Below are 24,792 nucleotides of genomic sequence, written 5' to 3'. Positions count from 1 at the left end.
TCTTAAAAGGTTGTTCGACGGTAGGTGACGGTGACAACGGTATTTTGGGAATGACAATTTTCTAAAAAAGCTCAAACTGGCGAAATTTTAAGACACATTTAGTATTGTTTAATTTCTAAAACTATTTTTATAAATCAATTTTATCAAATGAAAATGGTAAATTGAATTTCTTATTTTTTAGAATTTAAAAACATGTTTGTTAGTATATTTAAAAATATTTTATAAGAATGAAAATTGGAAAATGATGTTTGATAAATGTTAAATATGAGATACATATATATCTCTATGAAAAAAAAAAAACTTTGTTATTGAAAATAGTAAACATTATTTATATTTGTATTTTATATATATTAAATATGGTATATATCAATATAAAATAAATATTTTTAAATTTAAAATGATAAATATTATACAGTTCCCATTTCCAAATTTTTTGAAATACATGCAAGAGGTCCCAACATTTCAAAGAATGTTTCAACTTTTTTGGGATTCTATATTTTAAAAATAAATACATTTTTTTTTTTATCATTTTTATTAACCCCTTAATTTTTGGGATGGGATGGGTGGATGTTTTTCTTTATTTGGGCCCAGCCTGCTGGATCCTTATACAGAAGATATGGGCTGGGACATGGGTTCCAAGGGAATTAGGCTCAAAGCCTTAATTCAGAAGATACGGGTCACGACAGCCGTGGTATGATATTTCAAGCAAAAACCTTTTTAATCCCCACCTTCTCTCTCTCTCTCTCTATCTAGGGCTTCTCTTGGGCAATGGCGGAGTACGACCTAACACCACGCATCGCGCCGAACCTCGACCGCCACTTGGTCTTCCCGCTTCTGGAGTTCCTTCAGGAGCGTCAGCTATATCCAGATGAGCAGATTCTCAAGTCCAAGATCGAGCTTCTCAACAAGACCAACATGGTCGACTACGCCATGGACATCCACAAATCCCTCTACCACACCGAAGATGTCCCCCAAGGTATATATAAAGTTGGCCTATGCATACACTTCTCTTCTTCTTTCTCTGTCATTTTATCAAATGATGTAATTTGGATTTTTCGGTGTTGAAAGATATGGTGGAGAGGAGGGCTGAGGTGGTGGCTAGGCTCAAGGCTTTGGAAGAGTCTGCGGCTCCCCTCGTTGGTTTCTTGCAAAACGCTGCCGCCGTACAGGAATTGAGGGCTGACAAGCAGTACAACCTTCAGATGCTCAATGACCGTTACCAGGTTGGGTTGCTTCTCTTTGCCTCGTTTTTAAAGCCATTTCCTTTTCTATTTAAAATCTATGTGATCGTTTGGTGGGTTTGCTTCCTTTGTTTTCTGTTATTGTTCTTTTTTGCTGAAATTTGGTTTAATTTGGTATTATTGAATTTGGATTTTCTTTTGTTGAAAAAAGTAAGTAGTAAGGTCGGAAAAAACCTACCACCACTTAAAATCTGGATTGTTCTACAAGTAGTCCTTCTGGTTCTGGTTTGCATTCAACGATTTTTACGTGCCCTTAACGTGTTCAGTTTTTGTTTTTTGTTTTACTTTTGTTGGTCAAATGATCGCGACATTTTGTTCTTGCATGCATGTATACATGAGGAGTATTTTGTTAGTAATTCTGCTCGCAAATGCATCGCAAAGTTTTGTTATTTGTAAGATTTTGACTCGTAGATTTTTAGTTGAGGCTATTTTTTGATGTTGTCTCAACCAAAGCATAAATTTAACTCGGTGAAATTGTGCAACAATTTATCCAGATTGGTCCAGATCAGATTGAGGCGCTATATCAGTATGCAAAATTTCAATTTGAATGTGGCAACTACTCTGGTGCTGCTGACTATCTTTATCAGTTCAGGGCCTTGTGCACCAGCAGTGAAAGGAGTTTGAGTGCATTGTGGGGAAAGCTGGCAGCTGAAATTTTGATGCAAAACTGGGATATTGCTCTGGAAGAGCTTAATCGATTGAAAGAAATTATCGACTCGAAGGTTCACCCCTATCCCACCCTGCAAATACGCAATTGTTTAATAGGTTGCAAACTTTTTCTAATTCTTTGGTTACTTCTGGTTTGATGTTGCAGAGTTTCACTTCACCTATGAATCAAGTGCAAAGTAGAATATGGTTAATGCATTGGAGTCTCTTCATATTTTTTAACAATGACAATGGGAGAACCCAGATAATTGACCTGTTTAATCAGGACAAGTATGTAATCTCAATCTGTTCATTTTTTTTTTTCAATTTGTACTTATACTTGTTAAAAGTTCTGTGCTTTGTTTGATCCTGGAACAGCTTTTGCATATGTCATTATAGCATTGTTCAGCGTTGTTTCATAACGTCCATTGAACAATTGATTTTTCTTTGGAGGAGAATATTAAAGCATATGTTGTTGGAAATATTTATTTCTCTTGCTCTATAACGTGATAGGCTCTTAGTTAACATAGCTCCTTTATTTTTGTATGGCCAGTGTATTCTTCTAATGACTAAGCTCATTTAGTTTTGTAGACCTATATATGATGGAAATTTTCAATTTATCAGGTATCTAAATGCCATTCAAACCAATGCTCCTCATCTTTTACGTTACTTGGCAACTGCCTTTATTGTCAACAAGAGAAGAAGACCTCAGTTTAAAGATTTTATAAAGGTTATTCAGCAAGAGCAACACTCTTTCAAAGATCCCATTACTGAGTTTTTGGCTAGCATATATGTCAATTATGACTTTGATGGGGCACAAAAGAAGATGAGGGAGTGTGAAGAAGTAACTATCTTGACCGATGTTCTTTCGTTTTAAGTTTTCTTTTTGCCTGGATTGCCACTTAAATAGCAGTTTGAAGGTTTGTGTCTGAATCATGCTTTGTTCTGACAATGTAGGTAATACTGAATGATCCTTTTCTTGGGAAACGAGTTGAAGAAGGAAACTTCTCTACTGTACCATTGAGAGATGAATTCCTCGAGAATGCCAGACTTTTTATTTTTGAGACCTATTGCCGCATACATCAGCGCATTGACATGGGGTACTTAACTGGTTATGCTTTCATCATGTTAATTGAGCACCTATTTTAGCCTTTCTTTTGTTTATATATAAACTCAATTCATTCTCTAAAGAGCCTTTGGTTTATTCTTTCAAGTATGCTAAATAATTGGGTTGGTTTGATGGCAGAGTGCTTGCCGAGAAATTGAATTTGAACTATGAGGAGGCTGAGAGATGGATTGTTAATCTTATTAGAAGCTCAAAGCTTGATGCCAAGATCGACACAAAGTCAGGAACTGTGCTTATGGAACCCAACCAGTCCAATGTGTAAGTGTTTTTGCTTTGTGAAAGGAAGTGCCATGTTTGCTATCTCACTTATTTTTCAAAGTTAAGCCCCTCAATTTTTCTGTTTGGTTATCTGAAATGATCATTACTTGTTTCCAGGTATGAGCAACTGATTGACCACACCAAGGCATTGTCAGGTCGTACGTATAAGTTAGTCAGCCAGCTTCTGGAACATGCCCAGGCACAGACTGCTCGATAAGTTAGGTGGTGAATTGTCTAACAAATTATTTATTTTCGGCTCTGAGATATCAAAGATTGCAATTTTGTTGGCAATTTGTAGCTGGATTTAATTTGATTGTGCAAGTATTCACAAGTTTTGCTACATGAATTCTACTTTTGGGAAAATTTATATCTTCCATATTTATTTCTATTTTTTGGTAAATACTCTTACTGAAAATGTAGCTTAATCAGCGATCAGGACTCTCAAATATTCACAAGACAAACTAAGCATGCTCAAAACAGAAATCGCATTCTCCGGAATTCTCCACAAAAATTAAATAATTCTTTGGCCACTTCGTTTTTAATTACATTATTTTTGTCAAATTCACCTTGTCTTTTTCTTTTATGAAAAATTGCTTGATTCTTCAACTTATCTTATAAAATTTGTAAAATAAGAGGGAGAAGCAAAAGATCCTGTAGGAAAATAAAAAGTCGTAGATTCCGGATGGCTACTTAAGCAATAAAACTCAACTTCATAATTGATACACATATCATGTTTCAAAGACTGCCCATCAATGCTAAGATATTGTTAGGTGAATTTTAGTTTAGCTTTTTATGTTGATTTTTAGTTTTAGCTTTTCATGTTTCTTTACTCAACTGTTTGTGATTTTTTTTACCTCAAAATGTTAGTTAATAGTGATTAAGACCCTGTCAGACATATAAGTTTATTGTAAAGTTAACTATTAAAAAAAAAACAAAAAACCCATAAATACCATTGCTAATACTTACATAAGTAAATTGCACAATTTCAGCCCCCCCCAAAAAAAAAAAGGGTAATTAAAAGCTATCTATGATACTATGAGACACCTAATAAAATTTCTAGCTCCACTTTTCTAGCTGATTAATAATATATATATATATATATATATTTGTTTTGGTGCATTAGCCTGATGAATAAATTAATCAGGGAACAAAACGAGGACGCTGAGTGATCCACCCTAAACTCGGCTTCGGTCTTTATATCCATAGATGCAACAGGAGGAGGCAAAAAAAAAAAAACAAAAAAAAAGGAGAGAGACCGTAGCCATTTGGTTTTGGGTTGTCATCACCCATCAACCAAACATTCTAATATCTAGATTCAAATTAATGCCAAAATGAGTAAACCTTATAAAAATATATTGTTACAATTAGATTAATTAAATACTATTGATATCAAAATACTTTACAATTCAAATTTGTTTATTTTATTTATTTTTTCTTTTTTCTCACCTAAGGCCACATAAAGTCGAGCGGACCTTGGCAGTAATAGTGTTCCACTTCGAGGGGTTGTCTCCTCAAGGTGGCAAAATTTTGTCAAAAGAAAAGACCAGTAGTTTCTGTGCACTGCACTCTGTCTTTACTCCACAAAATAATGGACTGGATTTTGCAGTATTGACACAGCTCTGGATTATACCTCAAAATTAGTGGCAACTCCATTCCAAATGATGAAACTCGCGCCATTGATACTACTGTCACAACTTTTCCGACTTCTTGCAACTTCTTGGTTACTACCATCGAGAAGATGAATTCCCATATGTTTTCCAATTCTCTCTGCCGTTCCGTCTATAAGCATTTCTCTCATATTGGTGGTACCTGGGAGTATCAGATCGTCTATGAAAATCTGCAGCTCTACTATGAGTGCTGCTTCCATTGCTTCTCTTCATGGCTTTTCTCATGTCCTCCTCGAGATCGTATTCCGAACGCTGTTAACAGAAAAGTGGTGGATCAAAATAAAACTCAAGTAGATCATATAGTCAGATATTCAAACACAACACTTAAAACCCAGAGGGATGCATATAGATTCTCCCAAATGAAGCATAGAAATCTCCCAAGTTTGCAACCATCGTGGGATGACATACCTTTGTAGGGTCGGAAAGTACTGTATATGCCTCTCCAATCATTTTGAAAAGCCTATCTGCATCCTTCTTGACTTCCAGGGAGATTTCCTTCCAGAGTCGCCCTTCATCTCCACTATCACTTCTTGCCAGAAACTGACCAGCCTGAATCCCACGAATAATGAAAAAGGTAAGATGAGTAACAGCAATGTAATTGTTGTTAACAAATTGAAAAGCAAGGTCTAAAAAGAAATAAACCTTGTCAGGATGGTGTTTGAGAGCTGCCTTACGGTATGCCTTCTTGATGTCAGAAGGTGTATCGGACAGTTTACATCCCCTGCAATTGAGGTTTATGATAAGCATCATCAATTCAAAATATATATGATATCATATGGTCAGAAATCATGAACCTCAACTCAACTAAACCTATAATCCAATTACACCTCCAAACTCGCCACAGTTGATATACTAATAACTTACAAAATGAGATAAAAATCCAAGCAGATTCCTTTCTTAGCTTCTTCTTCCATCACTGACAACTGCAATTGAGCTTTCTTTAATTCTTTGACACTGGCAGTGGATCTACCTGGCGTACAAGACTCCTTGGTCTTGTCATCACATCGGTTTTTCAGAATGGATATGAGTCTTTGGAGGTCAGTAGCCGCCTGTGCATAATCTCTAATCATCTCATGTAAAGTGGCTCTTCTAGAGATGGCCTGTGCAAGGGCAGTAGCAATCAGGTACTTAAATAGCATCTAAAAATTTGTCTATATTTAGAAAAATATCCTCAATATAATTTAGACCAATCTTTAATTGCTAAGAAATATCCAAAAGGACAGCTCATGAGATCTTCATATCAGTAAGGGAAAAATAATCAGTTATTCAGCTGATGCTCACAGAGATGGAGTATGCCAGCAATCAAAAACTTGGTGGTATACCTTTGCATAATTTCCATCGAGGGCAATAGCTAGACTGCAATCTGCAATGGCATCAGCAATTTGACCCAGAGCTTGGTGTGCTGCAGCACGATTGCAGAAACAGATTGCCACAAATGGACGTGATTCAACATTGTTAGATAAAGCAGCAGTATAATGCTCGACTGCTTCTGCATATCTTCCTGATTTAAATGCTTCATTGCCTGCATTCTTTATTAAAGAATGGCAAACTTAATTAATGCATTCATCATAAAGAGTCTATTATACTGAGAAATGACAAACTTAATTAATGCATTCATCATGAAGAGTCTACTATACTGAGAACAAATGAATGGAATAACTATATTAGAACAAAACTTCATTTAGTGATGGAAGAAAAAGATTGGAACTAAGTAAACCAAGGGATAAAATAAGACTAAGCAAATTTGCTAATACTGATAGGCTGTTTATGTGATCCACATCAGAATATCATCTAGGCAGTTTAACTACTAATCCTGCGCCCAAATGTAAAATTGATCCCAAAGCAATGGAGGTTTTACCTTGTGGTGTAAAATTTCACGTATGGTGACAGCCAACAAAATTGATGATTCCAAATTCTTACTTTGAAACCTACAAAATTCAAATTAGGATCCATAGCTTTAAATCCATTAAAAGGAAAGTATCCTAAAGTGGTAATTCTGAATATAAGTTTGCGTACTTGTCCTTGATTAATATCAGCTTATCAAGTAAAGCAAGAGCCGCCTCAAGTCTTCCCAAATGAAAGTATGACTTGGATGTCAGGCACCACCTCCACAGCCTCACAGGTGAGCAGCTGTCACTTCTAGAACCATCTATATCTGTTACTCCATTCCCCGAGATAAAGTTCTTTTCTGCAAAACATAAGCTCTGCTCACACAACTGAATTGCCTCTTCATGCCTCCTCAACTGCAAGATGTCACCCAGAAGAAAATTCAATGCTGAGAACAAAACTTAGGGCATAAAGACTTGCTTATATGCAGCCGTGTCAAATTATTACCATATTTTATGTATTAGAAATATAAAAAGGACCATAAGACAAAGAAAATGGATTAATAAGTTGATAAAGCACCAACCATATGAAGTGCCTCTGCTTTCATTTCCAGTAAACTTTCTGAATATAAGCTAATTGACAAGGCCTCAGAAATACTTTCTAAAGCACTTAGAGCTGCATCAGGATTTTTCTGTTCCAGAAGTTCGGCGGAAATTTCAGTCCACTCAGCCACTTTCTGCGAATAAACAAACCATATAAACAGTCACCAAATTTACTAATATAGAAACACTAAAAGAAAAGAAGATTCTCTCTTACCCTCGTATGTATCAACAAATCCACACATTAAAAACCATTAAAAAAAAGAAAAAAAACAGCCAGTATCTAGTGTTGATCTGAAAAGAGTGGGAGAGTAGAGGATGATTATCCCAGGAGAGGCATACACAAATGCATACTATGCACACAAAGAGGGAAAGAGAGAAAACATGATAGGGAAAAATGCAGTACCTGGGCCTTTTGTAGGCCGTCAGCAGCATCTATTATGATTCTCCGATCCAAACACACATCTGCCCCTGATTCCAAGCACTTATTAAAGTACTTTATTGCATCTTCTACTTCTCCCAGAGCTAGATGACATCTGTGAGTGAAGAAAAATAACATATTTAGAGACATAAAATGTCTAATAATGAGAAAATTTAAATACATGAAACATATGCAAAAAAATTTAAGCATATATAAACCCACATGAAGAAAAGCAACTTCAAATAAGTAAGTACATTCAACAAAGTACTCTCTTTAAGGAAAGGAGATTCACTATCTATCTATCTATATATATATATATATATATTTTTTTTTTGGGTAAATGATTCGCTATCTAATTTACCTGATCTACAATTAGGCATTTAACAACTAAATGATCATACAAAATATGGGTGCTTATTTATTCTTTGGAAGCACAGAGAATGATATAGTACTAAGAAATTTTGATATGATGATGATCCAGCAGTAGATTAAACCAAGTTGTATTGGTTACTTTAAAGCACAAATAAAAACCTCACTTTGCAGCTCTCAGTTGAGCTTTGAGAAAGCTTGGATCTAGTGCAACAGCCATCATGCAGTCCCCTATAGCTTCCTTCATTTTTCCAAGGCACATCCGAGTTACTGCACGGTTGCTATAGCAAAGAACAAGAGGCTGAAGGCAGCGTCCTGATCTTTCATTTGAAGGTACAGAAATAATCCCCTGTGTGTAAAACTCCTCAGCTTTTGAAAGATTTTTATCTTCATAAGCTTTGTTTCCCCTGAAAGAAATATAATCACATGAATAGCATAAAAATAATGTCCCACGTAGAACCTATTAAAGCTATCATGGCTAACAAATAATCCCTGAAATCATATTAGAAATATATTAATTAAAATCTGACTGGTGATTTTTAGCAGGCGCACCTGAATCGCCACTTTTCACAGGTTTCATGAGTTCCAGATGGGGAAAAATTGTATCCTTGCTTGAACTGTTCACCTGCTTCAGATTTATTTGCTGCTTCTGAAAGTGAAGGTGTGCTTAAGGGGGAAGATTGTGCAGATGAGGATTCAAACTTAATGTTTGGGCTTGGATTAATAACAAAACTTTCATGACCAACCTTATTTCTATTTTTCCTTTTATGTCGACGCTCTGCTGCTGATAGACCACCTTGTACTGCAGATTTTGCAGAAAAAGTAAAATCACTCCCCTTCACATCTTCCAAACCAGAAGAAAATTGGAACTGCATTCTAGAATTTTTCTCTTGCTTCTCTGTCTCCGAGTTAAAATCAACTCTAGCTCCTGCTGAAGCCACACCAGCACCATTGCTACCACAGACCTGCTCCATTTTGGAATTAGAGTAGGTAAATTCAGCACCTGAAATTGATGAACAATTATGATTAAAAAATATTTCCTCATGACACCCAAGCTTCTCCTCTTTTAGCTCCTTAAATGTGTGACCACCTCCATTGCTATCCAATCCTTCCCCTGGTTTAGCCAAATCATCACCTTTAAGATCAGCTGGAACTGTCGCACCTGAGGCACAAGGTGGACAGGTCCTGTCTTGATGAGTGGAAGCTTTCCTCGAGTCTTGATCAGAAACATTGGTTTCCTGGTAAGGAGATAAATCCATGGGAGAGTAGCATCCAGGAGAGTCTTGATTTTCTTGTGAACTGCTTTCCTTAGGGACTTGATCACTTACAGGCCATTGCTTACCTAAAGATTTCTTCAACTTTCCCTTTGTTTTCCTTAATCTTTTTCCCTTAATTGTACTGTTCTTTACACCGCATTCTGATTTTTTATTTAAATCAGGAAACAGATTATCCTTCAGTCTGGAAGGATCACAAAGTGACGCCATGAAATCCACATAGGGAATCCTCAAACCATCCGTAGACCAGGTAAACTTCTTATCCTTGTCTTTCACTCCCCCAACAAAATCTGCGTTGGAAGCACTAGGCTGGAACTCAAGACCAGCCGATGAGAAAGAAGATGGAGCAGAAGCTGCTTGAAATTGACGACACTGGCCAACATCAACATTCTCGCCAAGTCCTGTCCGAAATGGTTCAGAAATAGGAATTCCAGAGGCATCAGCCGCATTACCATCATTTCTAAATATAAAGTGGTATTGGCCAATGGTTTCAGAATTACCCCCACTAGTCATTTCGACATGCACAGAACCTCCTTTTGAATTACCCCCACTGGTTTCTGAACATCCATTAGCATTGTTTAACGATTCTTTAATTTCGTCAGCACCTTCAACATTCACAGAATTATTGATGTTCAGTTTCTTCATCTCATCAGGAAGGTTATGTACTGAAGCTGCACTAGAAACACTAACCATCTCATCACTACTATCAAATATACATGAACAAATATTATCAATTTGATTATTTGCATTGCCGCTGCAATTTCTTAAGATTTCACTACTTGCCTTCATTCCATCTTCACACTTCGCTGCTGCAGTGCACCCAGACGAAGTGGAAGCTGTTTTAGTACTGCTTCCATAAAAAAAAGACCTAATATCATTATCCTTACCCAAGCTATAATTTACATTAGCTTTACCTTTCATTTTCGGAAATCTTCTTTCTCTCCCCACTTTCATCTTCCTCCGCACATTACAAGCCGGCTTTCCAAGATTTTCACTGGATTGACTCTTTTCCTCACACGAATTTGCTTCAGAGTTAGACCAACTGGCACCAAAAACAAAAACAGATTCATCGTTCTTCTTAAGCTCAGCTTCCTTACCAATTTCCGTCTTGGCACTGCCATAACAGGCTGACTGCCCAAAATTTTCAGCAAATTTCCCATTGTGCAAATTTTTAGTAGACTTAGAATCACTGGATTGAGAGCCAAACAGCAAACTAGTCTCTGTCTCACCAGTTTTACTAAATTCTGATTTCTTCACACTCTTAGTTGAGTCTCCCTTTTCTGAATTCAAATTGGCAGAATCCAAATCAACCTCAACCTCATGATAAGTTCTAAATATAAAAGTCCTACCGCACTCTCCAAATTTGATCTGTCCACTATCATCACAGCCCGCTTTCTTGGCAAAGTTGCTACATTCTCTCTTATCGGCATTTGAATTCGAAGCCAAACCATTACCATTACAACCAAACACAAGACCCATATCACTAAAACTCTCACATTTTGATCCGGATTCTGTTTCTTTATTCAAAGTATCATCATTATCATCATCATGAACCATCTTTTTAGCCTTTCCAGCCGATCGTCTATTTTCCCAACACATATTTAATTCCGGAGCATTTTCCCTAGCGCCAAACACAAAACCGACATTCCCAATCTTCGCAGACTCTGTTCCATTCCCAATATTGCACTTTCTACTCTCATCGGAGCTCAACTTCCCCACATTCACACTAGATTGTGTCTCCCCATTCACCCAAATTTTCTCATGGGAACCACTCTGATTAGCTCCAAACACAAAACCCACATTCCCATTACCACCACTCGACGCACTGTTACCATCGTTTACCGAACAAAACGGGTTGAAACCTGAACCGAGCTCACTGGAAGTAGTTCTGGACCTCCCACCCAACTGCTTCCTCACCTTCGTAAGCCTGGGACGCGACCGTCCCGATGCCACCGCCCCTGACCGAGGGAAAGAAGAAGAAGGATCCGTACCACACTGACCCGCAACAGCAAAACCCGGAGATAAAGAAGCAAAATTGAATGGCGAGCTCGCGTGAGTGTGGTAAATGGAATTAGGGTTTTGCAGAGAGGAAGCCTTGGAGTGCGAAGGGTTGATCGGAGATCGGATATCCACCGTCGCCGGCGACATTGGGCGGCGAGGCAGCAGGGGAGAATATTTGGGTTCAGGGAAGCGGAAGCACCAGCTTTTTGCCAAAATGGAGCTCAAAGCTCAAGCAATCATAAAACGCGGCTGGTTTTGTTATGGTCTTTGGTATCAGGGTTTTTTTCTTTTTGCTTTGTTTAGAAGTTTCAGAATCTAAGACACAGAAATAGACAGAGAGAGAGAGAGAGAGAGAGAGGAGCAAAAGAGCGACTTTTATACTACTAGTTTTTTTGTTTTTCTTTGCTTGTCTTCTGGATTTTTTTATTTTTTGGGCTTCTCCTCCACAGCCTCACAGAATAATTGCGTTCTCGTGTGGAATTTAAATTTGTTGACGTGGTGCTTCTTTATTATTATTAGTATTATTATTTTCTTGTTAAAATGAAAAATATGTAATTCAATTATTTATCAATTATAGAATGAAATTAATTACTCAACAGATTAAAAAAAAAATTATTGATTTTTTTTTTCAAGATTTTAAAAAATAAAGATTATAAATTGATTGACCTTTAAAATTCAGCAGAGGAATTGATTCAACATGACAACAATGTACTGATGAAAGCAATATGAGAGGATTGCACAACTTCAAGGTAATAATCCTTCCAACATAGATTTCAAAACTAAATAAATAATAACCCTTCTAATATATTATTACTACTTTATGAGAAAAAAATAAAATTCCCATCTTACACTATATAAACTTATGATCATTTGGATTTAGAGCTTTTATATAATAAGTGAAATAACAATATTTAATTATTTATTTTTCCAATTTATTCAACTATTTAAAAATTTATTTATCTATATTTAAATTATATTAATATATTTTATATTTAGTGAATTTATTTGGTATTTTTAATATATTCTGATGATTTATATTTAATTATATTTATTATTTAAAATATTATAATATATACAATTTCTGCCACTAAAATTAAAATACATTATTATACCACATCTTCTTACCATCTTTTTTCTATAAATAAATATGTTAATAGATTAATTAATACTTTCTAACAAAAATTTGTAGTACGTTTAGACTTATTAATAAAAAATTATAATATTATTTTAGTCGGGGGCATAATTTCTTCGAATATAGTCTTTTTATTCAATTATTATTATGTTTTTTTGAAATGTTATTCAATTATTTTAGGTGAGACAAAATCAAATAATTATTATGTCTCTATGTGGGATACGATATTTTGGTCGAAAATTCCCAAAACAAGTGTTACAGGTGTCAAAGAAGGGACGTATTGGATCGTGAACCAATGAATCGTCACCAGCGATGCACCAAAGGTAAATTCACATAATGCAACCGTGGCAGTCTGGGGCAGTGGACACGTTTTCAGTGTCCAAGTTTAAACCTAACGACCACTATAATTCTCTGCAACAGCAACACCACCACCACCAAGAAGAAGGTGGCAAAACAAACAGGGACTCTACCGAACCAACCATAGGAAGTGAAGCAAAAAATTCTTCCTTTTTGTCTTTCCAGGTAAAACCTCTGTTTCACCCTCAAAAACTCTATATATATATATATATATATTTGTTTTTGGTAGATGTGTAAACATATAATATACATTCTTTGTTTGTCTTAGAGGTTACTGAGAAAATGATGCAGATGGCTATAGATTCTGTTGTTTGATTGCTTAAGTGGGTTATGGTGTTTGATGGTCTAACATTTTGGTTTCCTTCTGTCTTTTTCACATTACGTTCTTCTTTTGCAACCAAACAGGGCTGGAAATGTGAGTTCCTTTGCTATCTTGTTAAAACTCAGAGGTTAATATGGATTTGGAATTTGTTGTGTTAAATCGTGTGTATTGAGAATGTTTTGCTTTGTTAAATAGTTTTCTAGGATACAAGTTTGGTTGCAAAATTATTTCAAATTTCTAGAATGCCAATCTTCTCTCTCCAACCAAGAAATGAAAGAGGCTGAGATTTTCTTGTTGATTCAGGGCCTTCTCTGAGATAAATAAATTCCTCCTCGACCCTTGTTAATAAGAAAGTTTCCCATCTCTGTGTTAACATGGCTTCCATATTTAGATCGAGAAATTGAGGTCTATAGATCGAGAAATTGAGGTCTAATAAATTTTTTGTTTTGTTTTTGTTTTTCCTTTCCCTTCTTGAGATGAGCTTGTTTGATGTCCATTTGCTGTAAAAACTTTTAAGCATGCCATTCTGTTTCTGTGCAAATGACCAATTTTTATCTATGCTTAGTTCCTATGTAAGAGTCACTTGTCAAATAAGCTTCCGTTAGTTCATGTTTCAATTACATGCATGAATTGTTGCTCATTAAAAATTCTCATGATATATATATATATATATATATATTTTCAATTTCCAAAGAATTCTATATTGTATCAAACTTTAAACTTTTGCCCACTACCATCTAAAATAGGCTTTAAGATTTTGTGAAATGAAGCTCTTTAAGATAAATCACAGTGATGTATGTTGGTTTTCAGTTGCAACACCTTGATGATATGACCAGACATGGTTTAGTTGCACTTGTAATTGATTTGCATTGGTATATGGTTTACAAGCAATTTTTTGGCGGGATGCTGAGGAAATTTCTTACTTTGGTATAAGATAAATGCCATACCTGCCTTCAGAACAAGAACACGAAGATTTCCAATAAGAAAGCGGAAAGAGGAAAAGAAGTATACAGGAAAGAGCTGTTTTAATTGCTCAAGATTCTAATTCATCATGGACAACACTTCGGATCAAAATTTGCATGGTACTCGCTTGCCACTTATCATACCCTTCATCAAGAATTTATTTTGAGCTTTTAGCTGATATGGTCATGAAATTCATTGAGTAGAAAGTCTCTAATCTGTTGATTGTAAGTAAATTTGCCTGCAACTGTACAAGTCTTTGTGGAGTTCATTAGTTGCCTGAGAAAGCTTATTAGAATAAATGTGCAGGACTAGAAGTTATGGTAAGAGGGAGTAACATCCACAGTTGTAAATAATTTGTGCTTTTAAATTATAAAATATGCCTCTTTAAAGATATTGTACATCTTTAATGAGGCGTCTTTTCCCCTTTATTCTTGTTCGAATTTCGTGGGTGAATAGGGAGAAGTGATTGGTCTTTGAAAGCTTCAGTTCAGTTCCTAGGCTTCGTCATGATTGCCACCATCTAATATTTTTTTAGAAGGATAATGCATAAGAAAGGATATAATGTTAACCTGGTCACATATTCGTCAGCAGAATACTTAATTGTCACTTTATCTATGACATTAACTCACTAAGAGGGGTCTCTTTGTCATCAAGAAAGACAAAAAAAATTGTCGGCTGAAAAATAAAGCGGGATTTCTGTTTGTTTATGCAAAATAAAGCCAAAATACATGTGCAAATTTGATTTTGATGCTGAGTACTAGTATCTCCTATTTGATGGTCCTTCCATTTAGTGTGTGTATGAAGGGGAACATGAACATAATATGAGCTGATTTATCTCTCCTTGCTTCTGTTTTTATCTATGTGTCTCTGTTTAGTCAACCCCACTCCCTGAATATGTTATTCTCAAGAAGGAACCGTCTGTAATCTAAAGCATATATTAAAATTTTATCTTGAATTGAGTTTGTGGTTAAAAGGACCCTTCAAGAAGTTTGTTGAACCAAGCATGAAGTGATCATGGGTCCTGAAGATCAGCTTACATTCTTCCTTTGTATGTAAAAAGAGTCAGCTTACGCTGAGATTAAAATTCTTAATTATTGAATAACATTGCATAAGAGGATACAGGCACGTCCTAGCACTTCTCTTGAGCAGTTGAAGGAAAACACAACCTGATCCTTTTGATGTTAATTTTTCATGTTAATAAGTGACAAAGATGAAGTAATCCAGGTACATGGGAAAGAAAAAAAAAAAAAAAAATTCTTTAGATTTTAATGCACATAAGGATATTTTATAGAAGCAGAGAGCCAAAAATCTTGAAATATGATTGCAAGTTATGGACATACAGCATGTTTATTGGACCATATAAAGTCCACCCTGCCTGTATACACATCATCATAGTTAGATTAGGAGTTATTTGCCTGTTGATCGTTTCTTTCTTATGCTTGGATAAGCTTAGAGTAATGTTACACTTTTGCATGATTATAGTCCCATGAGTTCATAGAGAAAAAAGTATAAGCATTTTAATCACCTTGACTGTACAGCTGATTTCTATTCTAGTTTCTAATAACTTGGAATGCCACAGATTTTCTGTTACTTCTAAATTAACGGGCGATACTCTAAGGCACTTGATACTTAAAACCAGAATTACAATTTACAACATAATTTAATATTGGTTTAACATAACTTCTGACATATGTCCCATTTCTGGATACAAACTTCAGTTTGGTATGAACTAAATTACTAGTTGGAATTATATTAATCTTTTTTTTTGACCCCCTCTTTTCACTGCGTTGTTGTGTAACTGATTCATCAAAAGACATGAGCTTTACTTGTATTTCTTTGTTGAAATTTGTGCTGTTCCACCAGGTAAGAATGAAAGCAAGTTTAGAGATGAAGGAGCTAAATCCACTCGTCCAGACATCGATGAGAAGGAGGTCTTAAAACCGATTTCAAGTTCCCCAAATGGCAGTAATTTAGGTAAGGCTATAGACTGGAAAGTAGGAGAAAACATTCTCCAAGATACACATCCTGGAGATACTGGGGATGTAAACATGGAGGCTTCCATAAATGCTGATGATGTTATACGGGCTGGAGGATTTGGAGCTAGAGATGATATTAGTAGCTTTCTTCCTGTTGCAAGTGATTCTACAGATTTTGAAGCTACTATCCGTGATGCTCGAGAATACGAGGAACCACAGGGTGAAATATGCAGACCAGGCCTCGGTTGGACTGGATCTCCGGAAACAAAATAGTTAAATCGTTACTAATAGTAGGCTATAGTCTTCTAATAGTAGGCTATAGTCTTCTAACAGTAGACTTTTTTTTTTACTTTCAGAACTTTAAGGTATGATCATACTACTATACAATATAAACATAGTTAATTAAACGATTTTCCATCTGTCTTTCTACACTGAGTGGTATCTTTATTAGAGGAATTGATGGAAACACGTTACACATGGAACCAACTGAAAAAACCTACAGTAGAAAACATTTTTTTTATTTTTTTTCCCCCCATAATATATTAAGAAAAAGACCTAGGCCATTTCTAATCCTTAAGATTCTATTTTTACATCATGACGTTTGGTTGTGTATATATATATATATATTTATTTATTTCCCATTATTCCCAGGCTCTCTAGTCTCAACAACAAAAATTGTCTCAATGGCCAACAGGTTCTTCTTTTATGCTTAAAATATTTGACGTGGAGACTCAACAACACTCTTTTGACTTGACCATCCATTAAATTACAGTTGTCCAACCCCCAAGGCTTGCTTATTGTGGCTTGCTAATGTCGTAACAGGGGTTTTGCCTTTTTGAAGATTCTTTGTCCAGGAGCAAGGATTGCCAAAGGGTCATAAGCTGATTTCCTCTGTAAAAAAGCTTGCCATTTAGGCCCAAAATGAGCTTTCCATTCTTCCCGAGTGCTGTAATGGGGCAGATATTGCTTAATACCAAGAGGATTTGTGGCGCAGTAGTCTAGAATTTTTTGGTTTCGATTCAAAATATGCTGTAGCCCATCTTTCCCCGTAGAAGATGGCACTGCAGAGGATAGAAATGCTACTAAGTATATTATGTCTTCATCTGGGGTGACCAATGAGGTTTTATTGCTCCACCTGTATGCATTAATGGCCGTCATATTGCTTATGATATAAAATTCTGAAAATCATATAATATTAAAAAAAAAAAAATTTGATTGATATGTTAATAAAACTAAGTACTTGGATGTGTTCACTGGGTAGATAAGGATAGGACCACTGGTAGCATCTGTAAGAATGTTGCCAAACACCTCCTCATTGAACTTGATTATCTTGCTCTTTGGGACGAAAAGGTTCAGCCATGGATGAGGAACTTCCCACAACCCTTTTGCTCTGAGTTTCTTTTCTGATACATGCACTCTATCTAGAAATTCAACGTAAGAGACTTCAGAGAGGAAGAGAGTGGATGGAATATAACTCAACTCTGACAGCAATCTTTCTGTCTTCTGCATTAGAATATTTTTTGGATGAGGATCCCCTATTTGTCTGTTTGTCATTGGTCGAGTAAACCCCCAAAAAAAAAAAAAGGGAAAATATCATTTCATTTTTGTTGGGGATTTCTTACCTGGTTTATAATATCGGTATGATCACCTTGATAAAAATATTTAGCTATTTCTAAGCAGTACAGAGTTCTTCCATCTGAACTGAATTGGCTTGCTTGATGTGGATCTTTGGGATTGAAGGAAGACCTCCAGTTATTAAGCAAACCTGTTCTGTTTATCATCACAAACCCTTCAATATAGTCAAACGAATTTTGGGATGATAATAGATATTCTTGGTCTTTGGAAAACAATGAGAAGTCCGAGTACAGAACTCTGATCCATTTCACCTGTCAAATATGGTAAGCTTATTAGATATCAACGTTATACTGCCCGGGAAGTCAGTCAGTCAGTACTGCACTGAACCTCTCTTCATGGGATGTAGGTTTAATTTTACCATTTTCGGCGCTGGTTCGAGAGAAATTCTAGCCCGAGTAATGATGCCAAACTGTCCAAGCCCTCCTAAAACACCATGAAAGAGATCAGCATTTTGGTTCTCCGAACAGGTAACAACCTCTCCCTTCCCTGCATCAAAAAAACAAAAAAACAAAAAAAATAAAATAATTAATTTCAAATTTTCACATTGACATTTTATTCCACAGAGCCTTACCATTTTCTTGTCCTCCAACCCAACTTCTTTTTCTTACTATGTTACTTTAACAGAGGTATGGATTTGTCTTTTTCGCGAAATGATTAAGTTCTGCATCTACATATCTATATATATAGCTTGAATAACTGGAACTGAATTAAAATGGATTTCTTCTTCAACATACCAGTGACAACCTCAAGCTGATAGACGTTATCGATCTGAGGTCCATGCTTGAATGCCTGTCCACTGATACCAGCATAAGATAAAGTCCCACCCACAGTGAGATAAAGGTAATCAGTCCAAGATTTTGGTGCAAGCCCATGTCTAAGCGTCTCATGCAGAATGTCTATCCACAAATGGCCACCTGAAACATCTGCATAAGGAAGCTCCCCAGTATACACTTGCATTTCTGGTTCTTCAAGCGACTCCATGTTGATAACTATGCCTTGGTGGGCTTGTGCTTGACCTTGGAGGGAATGGGCATGGCCTCTAGCAGCAACTGTTAGGTCCGAACCAGATCCCATTTCGAAGATATACTTTATGGTGGAGGAGATATCCGAAACGGATTTCGGATGCAGAACAGCTAATGGAAGGAAATGGTATGTATTGCCGAAGTCTTTAGCTGCATGGTAATTGTCATGAAAGCTCAAGTAGCCACCTAGGCTTAGTGTTTCCAAAGACAAAAGGGTATTATCAGAAGAGTCTACATGATGATCAGGTGGTATTGCTGCTAAAATCCTGTTGGAACATAGGTTGGTTCTGTCGGGTATGCAACTCATGAATAGGATTATAAAAAATTTGAGGTAAATAATGTTGTTCTGTTTGATTAAGGTGTAAAGAGGAGACACCATTTATCCAGAAAGATATGTGTTCTTAGATATGGAGAGAGAGAGAGAGAGAGAGAGAGAGAGAGAGCTAGAGAGAGCTAGAGAGAGCTAGAGAGATCTTTCTATTTGGTGTTGTTTGGAGGGGAAAAATAAGCAAAAGGAGAGGTGTAGAAGAGGCTAAGGAAAACTAAAGGTAGAGATGAGAATTTAAAGAGGAGGTTTCGAGCTGCATAGTCAAAAACACACTCTCCGTATATGTATATATAGACTGTCCACTAGCTTAACTGTCTATTGCGTATAAGTCCAATTCAGGTTTCAAAAGTAGAGAGAGCTAAAAAACAAAAAAAATAAATAAAAAAAAAGAGAGAGAGAAGATAAAGTTGAATAAAAAAATTTTCACATGTCTATTTTATAACCATAACTTAGAATTTTCTTACCTATTTCTACTTGTCATTGGGAATTGTATTTCTATATCGAGTAAAGTAAGTGTCACATACTCTGCTTCAATGTCAGGGATTTGCATTGACTGTTTTCTCTGTATGAGCATGGTCCTTAAGGTGATGCACATACTGTTTAATTTTGTATATGCAATACAGTTGTCAGGATTTGTACAATATAGGGAACAGTTTTTCGGCTGGAGAGCAATCGCCGGGGTTGGCCCCTACTGGTTTTGCATGCTGTTTCAGCTGTGTGCGGGGAGTCAGATAATGGGGTCCTTCCTACTTATCAATTTTTTTTTTCTTTGTTTTTTTAAAATAATTTTTTGGTTTATCTTTAATAATTATATATATATATATATATATCACAATTCTTTAAGTTTGTGTTAGGATTAGGCATGAACCTATACATACTAAAATAGAGTTAATGAAACCATTGCAGTAGGCTAATAGTTAACAATTTATAAAATATAACTTTCTTATATAAATTGGTATTTAAAATTTGATAAACTAATTTGTCATATGGTATATAAAATAAAAGAAGCTGATGACTTTTAGGATATGTTGAGAAGGGAACAAGATGCAGTGAATGCGATGTTATGTTAACATCAATGAGATTAATATTGGTAAGTAAAGACTGCTGCATGAATGGCTAGGAAGGGAGTCATGTGGAGCCTGTTACACGTGATTTTCATGTGGATCTTGTGGAAATTTTCTTTTCCTTTTTATTTTTATTTTTATTTTTTGATTATTCATGATGATCTTGACTCTCTTGTATAACACACACCCAAGAGGGTATTGTGCCTGATAGAAACGTATGGAAATAAGTTAAGATTCTTTACAAGGCAAAGGCTGGCCTCTTGTAATAATTATTATAAAAAAACTGCTTTACTGTTCAACCAAAAAATGGAGTAAGTAGGAGAGCTAGCTTTGCCCAATTGCTAGGGTCTTTTCAACCTCATAATGAAAATTCTCTCAGGCTTTGAATATTTGTTGTGGACTGAGATTTCTGATCACCATTCTGAGTCATCTTAATCTGAACTATGTGTATATGTATATATTTTTGATGTTCTTTGTTGAGATTTATGTCAGTCACTGTTGCATCACATTTGGTAGAGAAAGTAGCAGTAGTGCAAGTAGGGAGGGGCCTGAAAGAGGAAGAAGTAAAGGGAAAGATAGGGAAGTGGGAAAGTGGACATTATAGAGAGATGACAGTTTTGAATTGTGGGGATGCTATGAAGGTATAACCTAGGAGCTTTATGGATCCCTAACAATGGGGGACTTCCCTAAAAATGAACCATCCCCACAGAATATTGGTTATACAATTCTTGACTATTCTGGAAAATAATTTCTCTATCTGCTTTTTTCTTATTCAGTACCCTGATAAGCACAGGCACACATTTTTGAAAGGCACTAGCTTTCTCTTTTCACCCAAAAAAATATAAAAAAAAGTTATATATATATATATATTATATATATTTATTTATTTATATATATAGAGGTATATATACTTTCCCAACTAGTGCCTAGTGACATTGTACCAATTATTGTGGTCAGTGACATATAATTTACTTAGCAATTTCAGTGTGCAAAAGAAGAGTCAAGTATTCATGATAAGAATATAGTGGTATGAATCAGATGATGTATCATTTAGGAGCTGGTTTTTTATTTTATATTTTTTGGTTTCCAGAAGACAGAATTTTAGTATTGTTTTCATTATTTTATTTAGTATTCATTATTTGGTCATTACAGAGACCTCACATTTGCATGCTGTTCACTTCCATAAAGCTTTTGTGGTTGAGACAATGACACCCATAATGAGGTTAAACAAATTGTGTCTCTTTCTGGTTTAGACCTTAATTGGTGTGATTCATTCATCATCAAGTGGGGAAGAGGGGGGTCTGGAGAAAGAACAATTTTTTTTTTTTTTTTTTTAAAGCAGAAAACAGAATAAAAAGGATTTGTACACTTAACTTTCTGTTCAATTCTTGAAATAAGTCTATTCATATATATAAAAGGCTGTGCTTTGGAGATAAGGATTTGTACTTATATAAAGACTTTTGCTTGACTCTAAATAGTAAATACTACAGCCAGGTGCTTACTTCATATTATTTAGTTCTGTTTTGGCGATATTAAGACTTTTGCTTCCCTTCTTGTTCTTGAGAATTATGTTTACATAAAAACACACGTTAACTTATAAAATATGGAAATTGGATTATGTAATTCAAAGCCCTGGTGGAACTTTCAGTGCAAGGACCATTTTGTGAAGAAGTTAAAAAACAAGAAAGAAAGAAAGGGAAAAAAAATAATAATAATAAAATAAGATTATAAACCAGCAACACTGGCTTTCAATTTTACAATCATGAAAATGTTCTGATATAAGTAAAAAAACAGACTTGTCAAAGCCAAAAGGATAACCTAGTAACTAGGAAGGCTTTGGAGGCCTAGATCCCAGACAAAGCCACAAAATGATTCCTTTTTTATATTTCACCATACAATCTCTTTTTCAGACAAAACCCAATATTCCATTTTGGAAATTATTACCTGGTCCGCTTTTGTTGTCGAGCGGTACTTGATTCTCTCTCTTCTCTCTTTTTGTGGATCGTATTTAAGCACTAAACTAACTTTTCCTTGTGTTTTAGCAGCAAATTAACTCATTTCTTACCTAATTCTTTTTGGAAATTTATACATGCATAATTAAGTAAAACAAAATAACAATAATAATAATAAAGTAAGCTTTAAACAAATGTTTTTTTTTTTTTTTTTTCCTATCTTCTTTTTGGTGCTCAGGTGTTGAACTAGGACTTAAGAGATGAAGCGGCAGATGTAAATCCTCTAAACTTGAAAGTTACAATATGAACACTGAAACATTAGATTGCAGAATGTTATTGAATATCTACACAGAGAAACTCATATGTTCTTTTTTTCTGTCATGGCACCAAAGAGAGAAGATCTCAAACATCTGCAAAAGTTGTCCAGAGACATCATGGTAATCATAAAATTATCATAAATTCAGAAAGTTTTGTGCTTGATTTCGTTTTTTTGTTGGAAATATATAGTTTCAACCTTGTGATTATGCAATAGAATATATTGCCTGGCCAAATAAAGGTGAATTTGGCTATTATCAATAAGGTGATTATGAAGTTTTTTTTATTTGCTAACCATATAGGGGGAAAAGAAGGGAAAAAACAAATGAAAAGGCTTTCTAACAAATATGATTTGGTCTTATCATTCATTATTCCACCAAATTAAAGCAGCTTCATCCCAACACAAAAACATTAAGCAAAGCAATACCCCCCACTTAATATTATAAAATTACTTTACTTGGTATGGTTCTCTCTGGAAGGAGACCGACCAGTTGAAAAGAACTAGCAGGTTAGGCCATCCATGATAATTAAAAAATACCATTGTGCCAACAATATCATTTAGCAAATCTAGTGCCTTTTAATTGGCTATTCGATCTTCGCAATCCGCCAATGAGGATAGCACACATATGAAGTGGGTCACTCTAGCCTCTTAACAAGTCAAGGGCAATTTTAATGTGGTTTATGAGTGACAAACCATATCAGAAATCATAACTTGTAATTAACTTTTAATTGGGTATTAAAAAACTAAACAAAAATAAAAAGAAATAAAAGGGTATTAATTAAAAAATTGATTTAAAATAGAATCATAACATGTGTGTTGAGGCTGTTGGACCCAGAGTGCCATGTCATGTTTATTACAGTCACCACCACCACCACCACCATCATCATCATCACGCTTCAGTTAAAGGGTGGCTAGGGTACAATGTGAAAACCTCAGAGAGTAGAAATAAAAAATTTATGAAATCCCTATTCATTTATTCTTATCGTGTTCCCCATGGCACTTACATTCCACTCTTTTCCATGTCTATTTGTCTCTACCTTCTTTTATGAAGACCCTTTTCTCTGCTGCTCTTGTTGTCAACATTCTAATGCTTCCTCTGCTTTTAAAAAATGTCCAAATTAGCAAAATGGCAAAGCAAAATTAGTAGGAAGCTAATCAGCATTTCTCTCTCTCTCTCTCTCACCTAATCCCAATATATTTTGAATGCCACTTTTTTGGTTCAGATACAAACTTCATGCAATCACTCCCCCAACATTAAACAAATAAGTAATTAATAAATTTAGCTGTTATTTTCTGTCTTAGGCAAACAAACAAAGAAAAGAAAGCTAAATGTTTCGTGGGTAAGCAAGAATTGTACTTGGTCACCACATAATTGTGATTAATTTGTATGTTAATGGATATTGTTTTATTGTGCATTTAATTTTTAGTAAATATGTCATATGAGTTTGTCATAAATAGGCGTTTGTTTTTGAAGAATCATAAATATGTGTTTGTTAATTGAATATAACCTTGAAGATTAATTTGTTTTAATTGAAAATGAATTATATGAGGAACATCTATAACTGATTATCAATCAAAGTCTGCAAAAGAGACAAAGAACATGGATGAATACCGAAAAGGATGGGACAATTTTTGGGTTCCACCAAAAGATCTAATACCCAATCGAACACATAAAAAAATTCATAACTGCTCGAATAGTAGAACTCATGCGCCACACTTAAAGCAAGAAGATCAATACTGGGCCCATGGATTCCTATCTACCCACATGATGGATTCTATGGGTCGATGTCACCTTGTACCATTTTTTTATTTTTATTTTTTATCACTATTTACTTTCTAATTCACCACAAAGAAACGGAAAAAAAATGTACTAATTATAGAATTATTATAGCATTTTTTTAAAAAAATTCACAAAGATATACATAATAAAAGCATGCATTTTATTAACCAAAAGAAAAAAATATATATTTTCCTTTATTAAATTACTCCTCTATAATTTGATATTGTCTATGTTGAATTACCATTAAAACAAAAAAATGTACTTTCAGTTTGTTTATATTTTTATCTAACACTCCTCTTCACATATGGATTGCATTTATTTATTTATTTTTATATATGTTTCTATTTTATTCTTTTATATTTTTGGGTAGAATTATTGTATTTTGAAGTCATGATTTTTTGGATATCGGGTTTTAACACCATATTAAATAATTACTGATGTCAAATTTAAGCTTTTGCAATTAGTGTTAATTCAACTTAATATCAGAGTGAGAAATTCAAAAAATTCTAAGTTCGAA

The 24,792-nt window shown here is 35.1% G+C and overlaps 4 protein-coding genes across 11 annotated transcripts; 2 read left to right on the top strand and 2 right to left on the bottom strand.

Moving 5' to 3' along the window:
• The first annotated feature begins 712 nt into the window (after positions 1-712).
• LOC107431590 (eukaryotic translation initiation factor 3 subunit E) lies at positions 713-3,658 on the top strand. The gene is made up of 8 exons (XM_016042549.4): positions 713-976; positions 1,069-1,223; positions 1,736-1,963; positions 2,056-2,177; positions 2,511-2,730; positions 2,844-2,986; positions 3,133-3,270; positions 3,388-3,658. The coding sequence occupies exons 1-8, from the start codon at positions 769-771 to the stop codon at positions 3,485-3,487; spliced, it is 1,314 nt and encodes a 437-aa protein (XP_015898035.2). The 5' UTR covers positions 713-768; the 3' UTR covers positions 3,488-3,658.
• A 932-nt stretch (positions 3,659-4,590) lies between these two features.
• LOC107431637 (uncharacterized) lies at positions 4,591-11,859 on the bottom strand. Of its 3 annotated transcripts, none has more exons than XM_048466093.2 (12): positions 10,342-11,859; positions 8,706-10,098; positions 8,321-8,560; positions 7,770-7,899; positions 7,348-7,500; positions 6,954-7,180; positions 6,796-6,865; positions 6,260-6,466; positions 5,802-6,037; positions 5,580-5,658; positions 5,346-5,486; positions 4,591-5,189 (listed from the first exon to the last, which is right to left on the bottom strand). In XM_048466093.2, exons 1-12 carry the CDS (start codon positions 11,573-11,575, stop codon positions 4,995-4,997), a joined length of 4,305 nt encoding a protein of 1,434 aa, XP_048322050.2. In that variant the 5' UTR covers positions 11,576-11,859; the 3' UTR covers positions 4,591-4,994. The 3 variants fall into 3 exon arrangements, with proteins under 3 accessions (XP_048322050.2, XP_048322051.2, XP_024922352.3); XM_048466094.2 differs by having other exon boundaries at positions 8,706-10,032; XM_025066584.3 differs by having other exon boundaries at positions 8,706-11,859.
• A 1,089-nt stretch (positions 11,860-12,948) lies between these two features.
• On the top strand, positions 12,949-16,595 carry LOC107431601 (uncharacterized). 4 transcript variants are annotated; one of them, XM_016042563.4, is made up of 3 exons: positions 12,949-13,082; positions 14,050-14,321; positions 16,066-16,595. In XM_016042563.4, exons 2-3 carry the CDS (start codon positions 14,291-14,293, stop codon positions 16,449-16,451), a joined length of 417 nt encoding a protein of 138 aa, XP_015898049.3. In that variant the 5' UTR covers positions 12,949-13,082; positions 14,050-14,290; the 3' UTR covers positions 16,452-16,595. The 4 variants fall into 4 exon arrangements, with proteins under 4 accessions (XP_015898049.3, XP_015898052.3, XP_015898051.3 ...); XM_016042566.4 differs by having other exon boundaries at positions 12,962-13,082; positions 14,174-14,321; XM_016042565.4 differs by having other exon boundaries at positions 12,965-13,082; positions 14,128-14,321.
• Positions 16,562-21,942, bottom strand: LOC107431600 (cytokinin dehydrogenase 1). 3 transcript variants are annotated; one of them, XM_048466096.2, is made up of 5 exons: positions 18,548-21,942; positions 18,172-18,299; positions 17,827-18,064; positions 17,419-17,713; positions 16,562-17,313 (listed from the first exon to the last, which is right to left on the bottom strand). In XM_048466096.2, exons 1-5 carry the CDS (start codon positions 19,212-19,214, stop codon positions 16,986-16,988), a joined length of 1,656 nt encoding a protein of 551 aa, XP_048322053.2. In that variant the 5' UTR covers positions 19,215-21,942; the 3' UTR covers positions 16,562-16,985. The 3 variants fall into 3 exon arrangements, with proteins under 3 accessions (XP_048322053.2, XP_015898047.3, XP_024935342.3); XM_016042561.4 differs by having other exon boundaries at positions 17,419-17,678; positions 17,801-18,064; positions 18,548-21,941; XM_025079574.3 differs by having other exon boundaries at positions 17,419-17,681; positions 17,801-18,064; positions 18,548-21,939.
• Between the last annotated feature and the right edge of the window lie 2,850 nt (positions 21,943-24,792).

The sequence above is a fragment of the Ziziphus jujuba genome, chromosome 11, assembly GCF_031755915.1.
Source record: "Ziziphus jujuba cultivar Dongzao chromosome 11, ASM3175591v1".
Taxonomy (NCBI): Eukaryota; Viridiplantae; Streptophyta; class Magnoliopsida; order Rosales; family Rhamnaceae; genus Ziziphus; species Ziziphus jujuba.
The sequence above is the reverse complement of the archived record's forward strand: the minus strand, read 5'-3'. Positions and strand labels throughout refer to the sequence as shown.

What these genes read in the sequence shown, in the direction of transcription:
- LOC107431590 (XM_016042549.4), top strand. Translation starts at nt 769, where the DNA reads ATGGCGGAGTACGACCTAACACCACGCATCGCGCCGAACCTCGACCGC. An exon ending in AGATGAGGGAGTGTGAAGAA is followed by an intron (nt 2,731 to 2,843) that starts GTAACTATCTTG and finishes CTGACAATGTAG; the next exon opens with GTAATACTGAATGATCCTTT. An exon ending in GAACCCAACCAGTCCAATGT is followed by an intron (nt 3,271 to 3,387) that starts GTAAGTGTTTTT and finishes ACTTGTTTCCAG; the next exon opens with GTATGAGCAACTGATTGACC.
- LOC107431637 (XM_025066584.3), bottom strand. Translation starts at nt 11,575, where the DNA reads ATGTCGCCGGCGACGGTGGATATCCGATCTCCGATCAACCCTTCGCAC. An exon ending in GCTCAACTGAGAGCTGCAAA is followed by an intron (nt 7,900 to 8,320) that starts GTGAGGTTTTTA and finishes CTTCACTCACAG; the next exon opens with ATGTCATCTAGCTCTGGGAG. An exon ending in TCAAACACCATCCTGACAAG is followed by an intron (nt 5,487 to 5,579) that starts GTTTATTTCTTT and finishes CGTGGGATTCAG; the next exon opens with GCTGGTCAGTTTCTGGCAAG.
- LOC107431601 (XM_016042563.4), top strand. Translation starts at nt 14,291, where the DNA reads ATGGACAACACTTCGGATCAAAATTTGCATG. An exon ending in TTCGGATCAAAATTTGCATG is followed by an intron (nt 14,322 to 16,065) that starts GTACTCGCTTGC and finishes CTGTTCCACCAG; the next exon opens with GTAAGAATGAAAGCAAGTTT.
- LOC107431600 (XM_048466096.2), bottom strand. Translation starts at nt 19,214, where the DNA reads ATGGTGTCTCCTCTTTACACCTTAATCAAACAGAACAACATTATTTAC. An exon ending in TCAGCTTGAGGTTGTCACTG is followed by an intron (nt 18,300 to 18,547) that starts GTATGTTGAAGA and finishes TTTTTGATGCAG; the next exon opens with GGAAGGGAGAGGTTGTTACC. An exon ending in TCGAACCAGCGCCGAAAATG is followed by an intron (nt 18,065 to 18,171) that starts GTAAAATTAAAC and finishes CATATTTGACAG; the next exon opens with GTGAAATGGATCAGAGTTCT.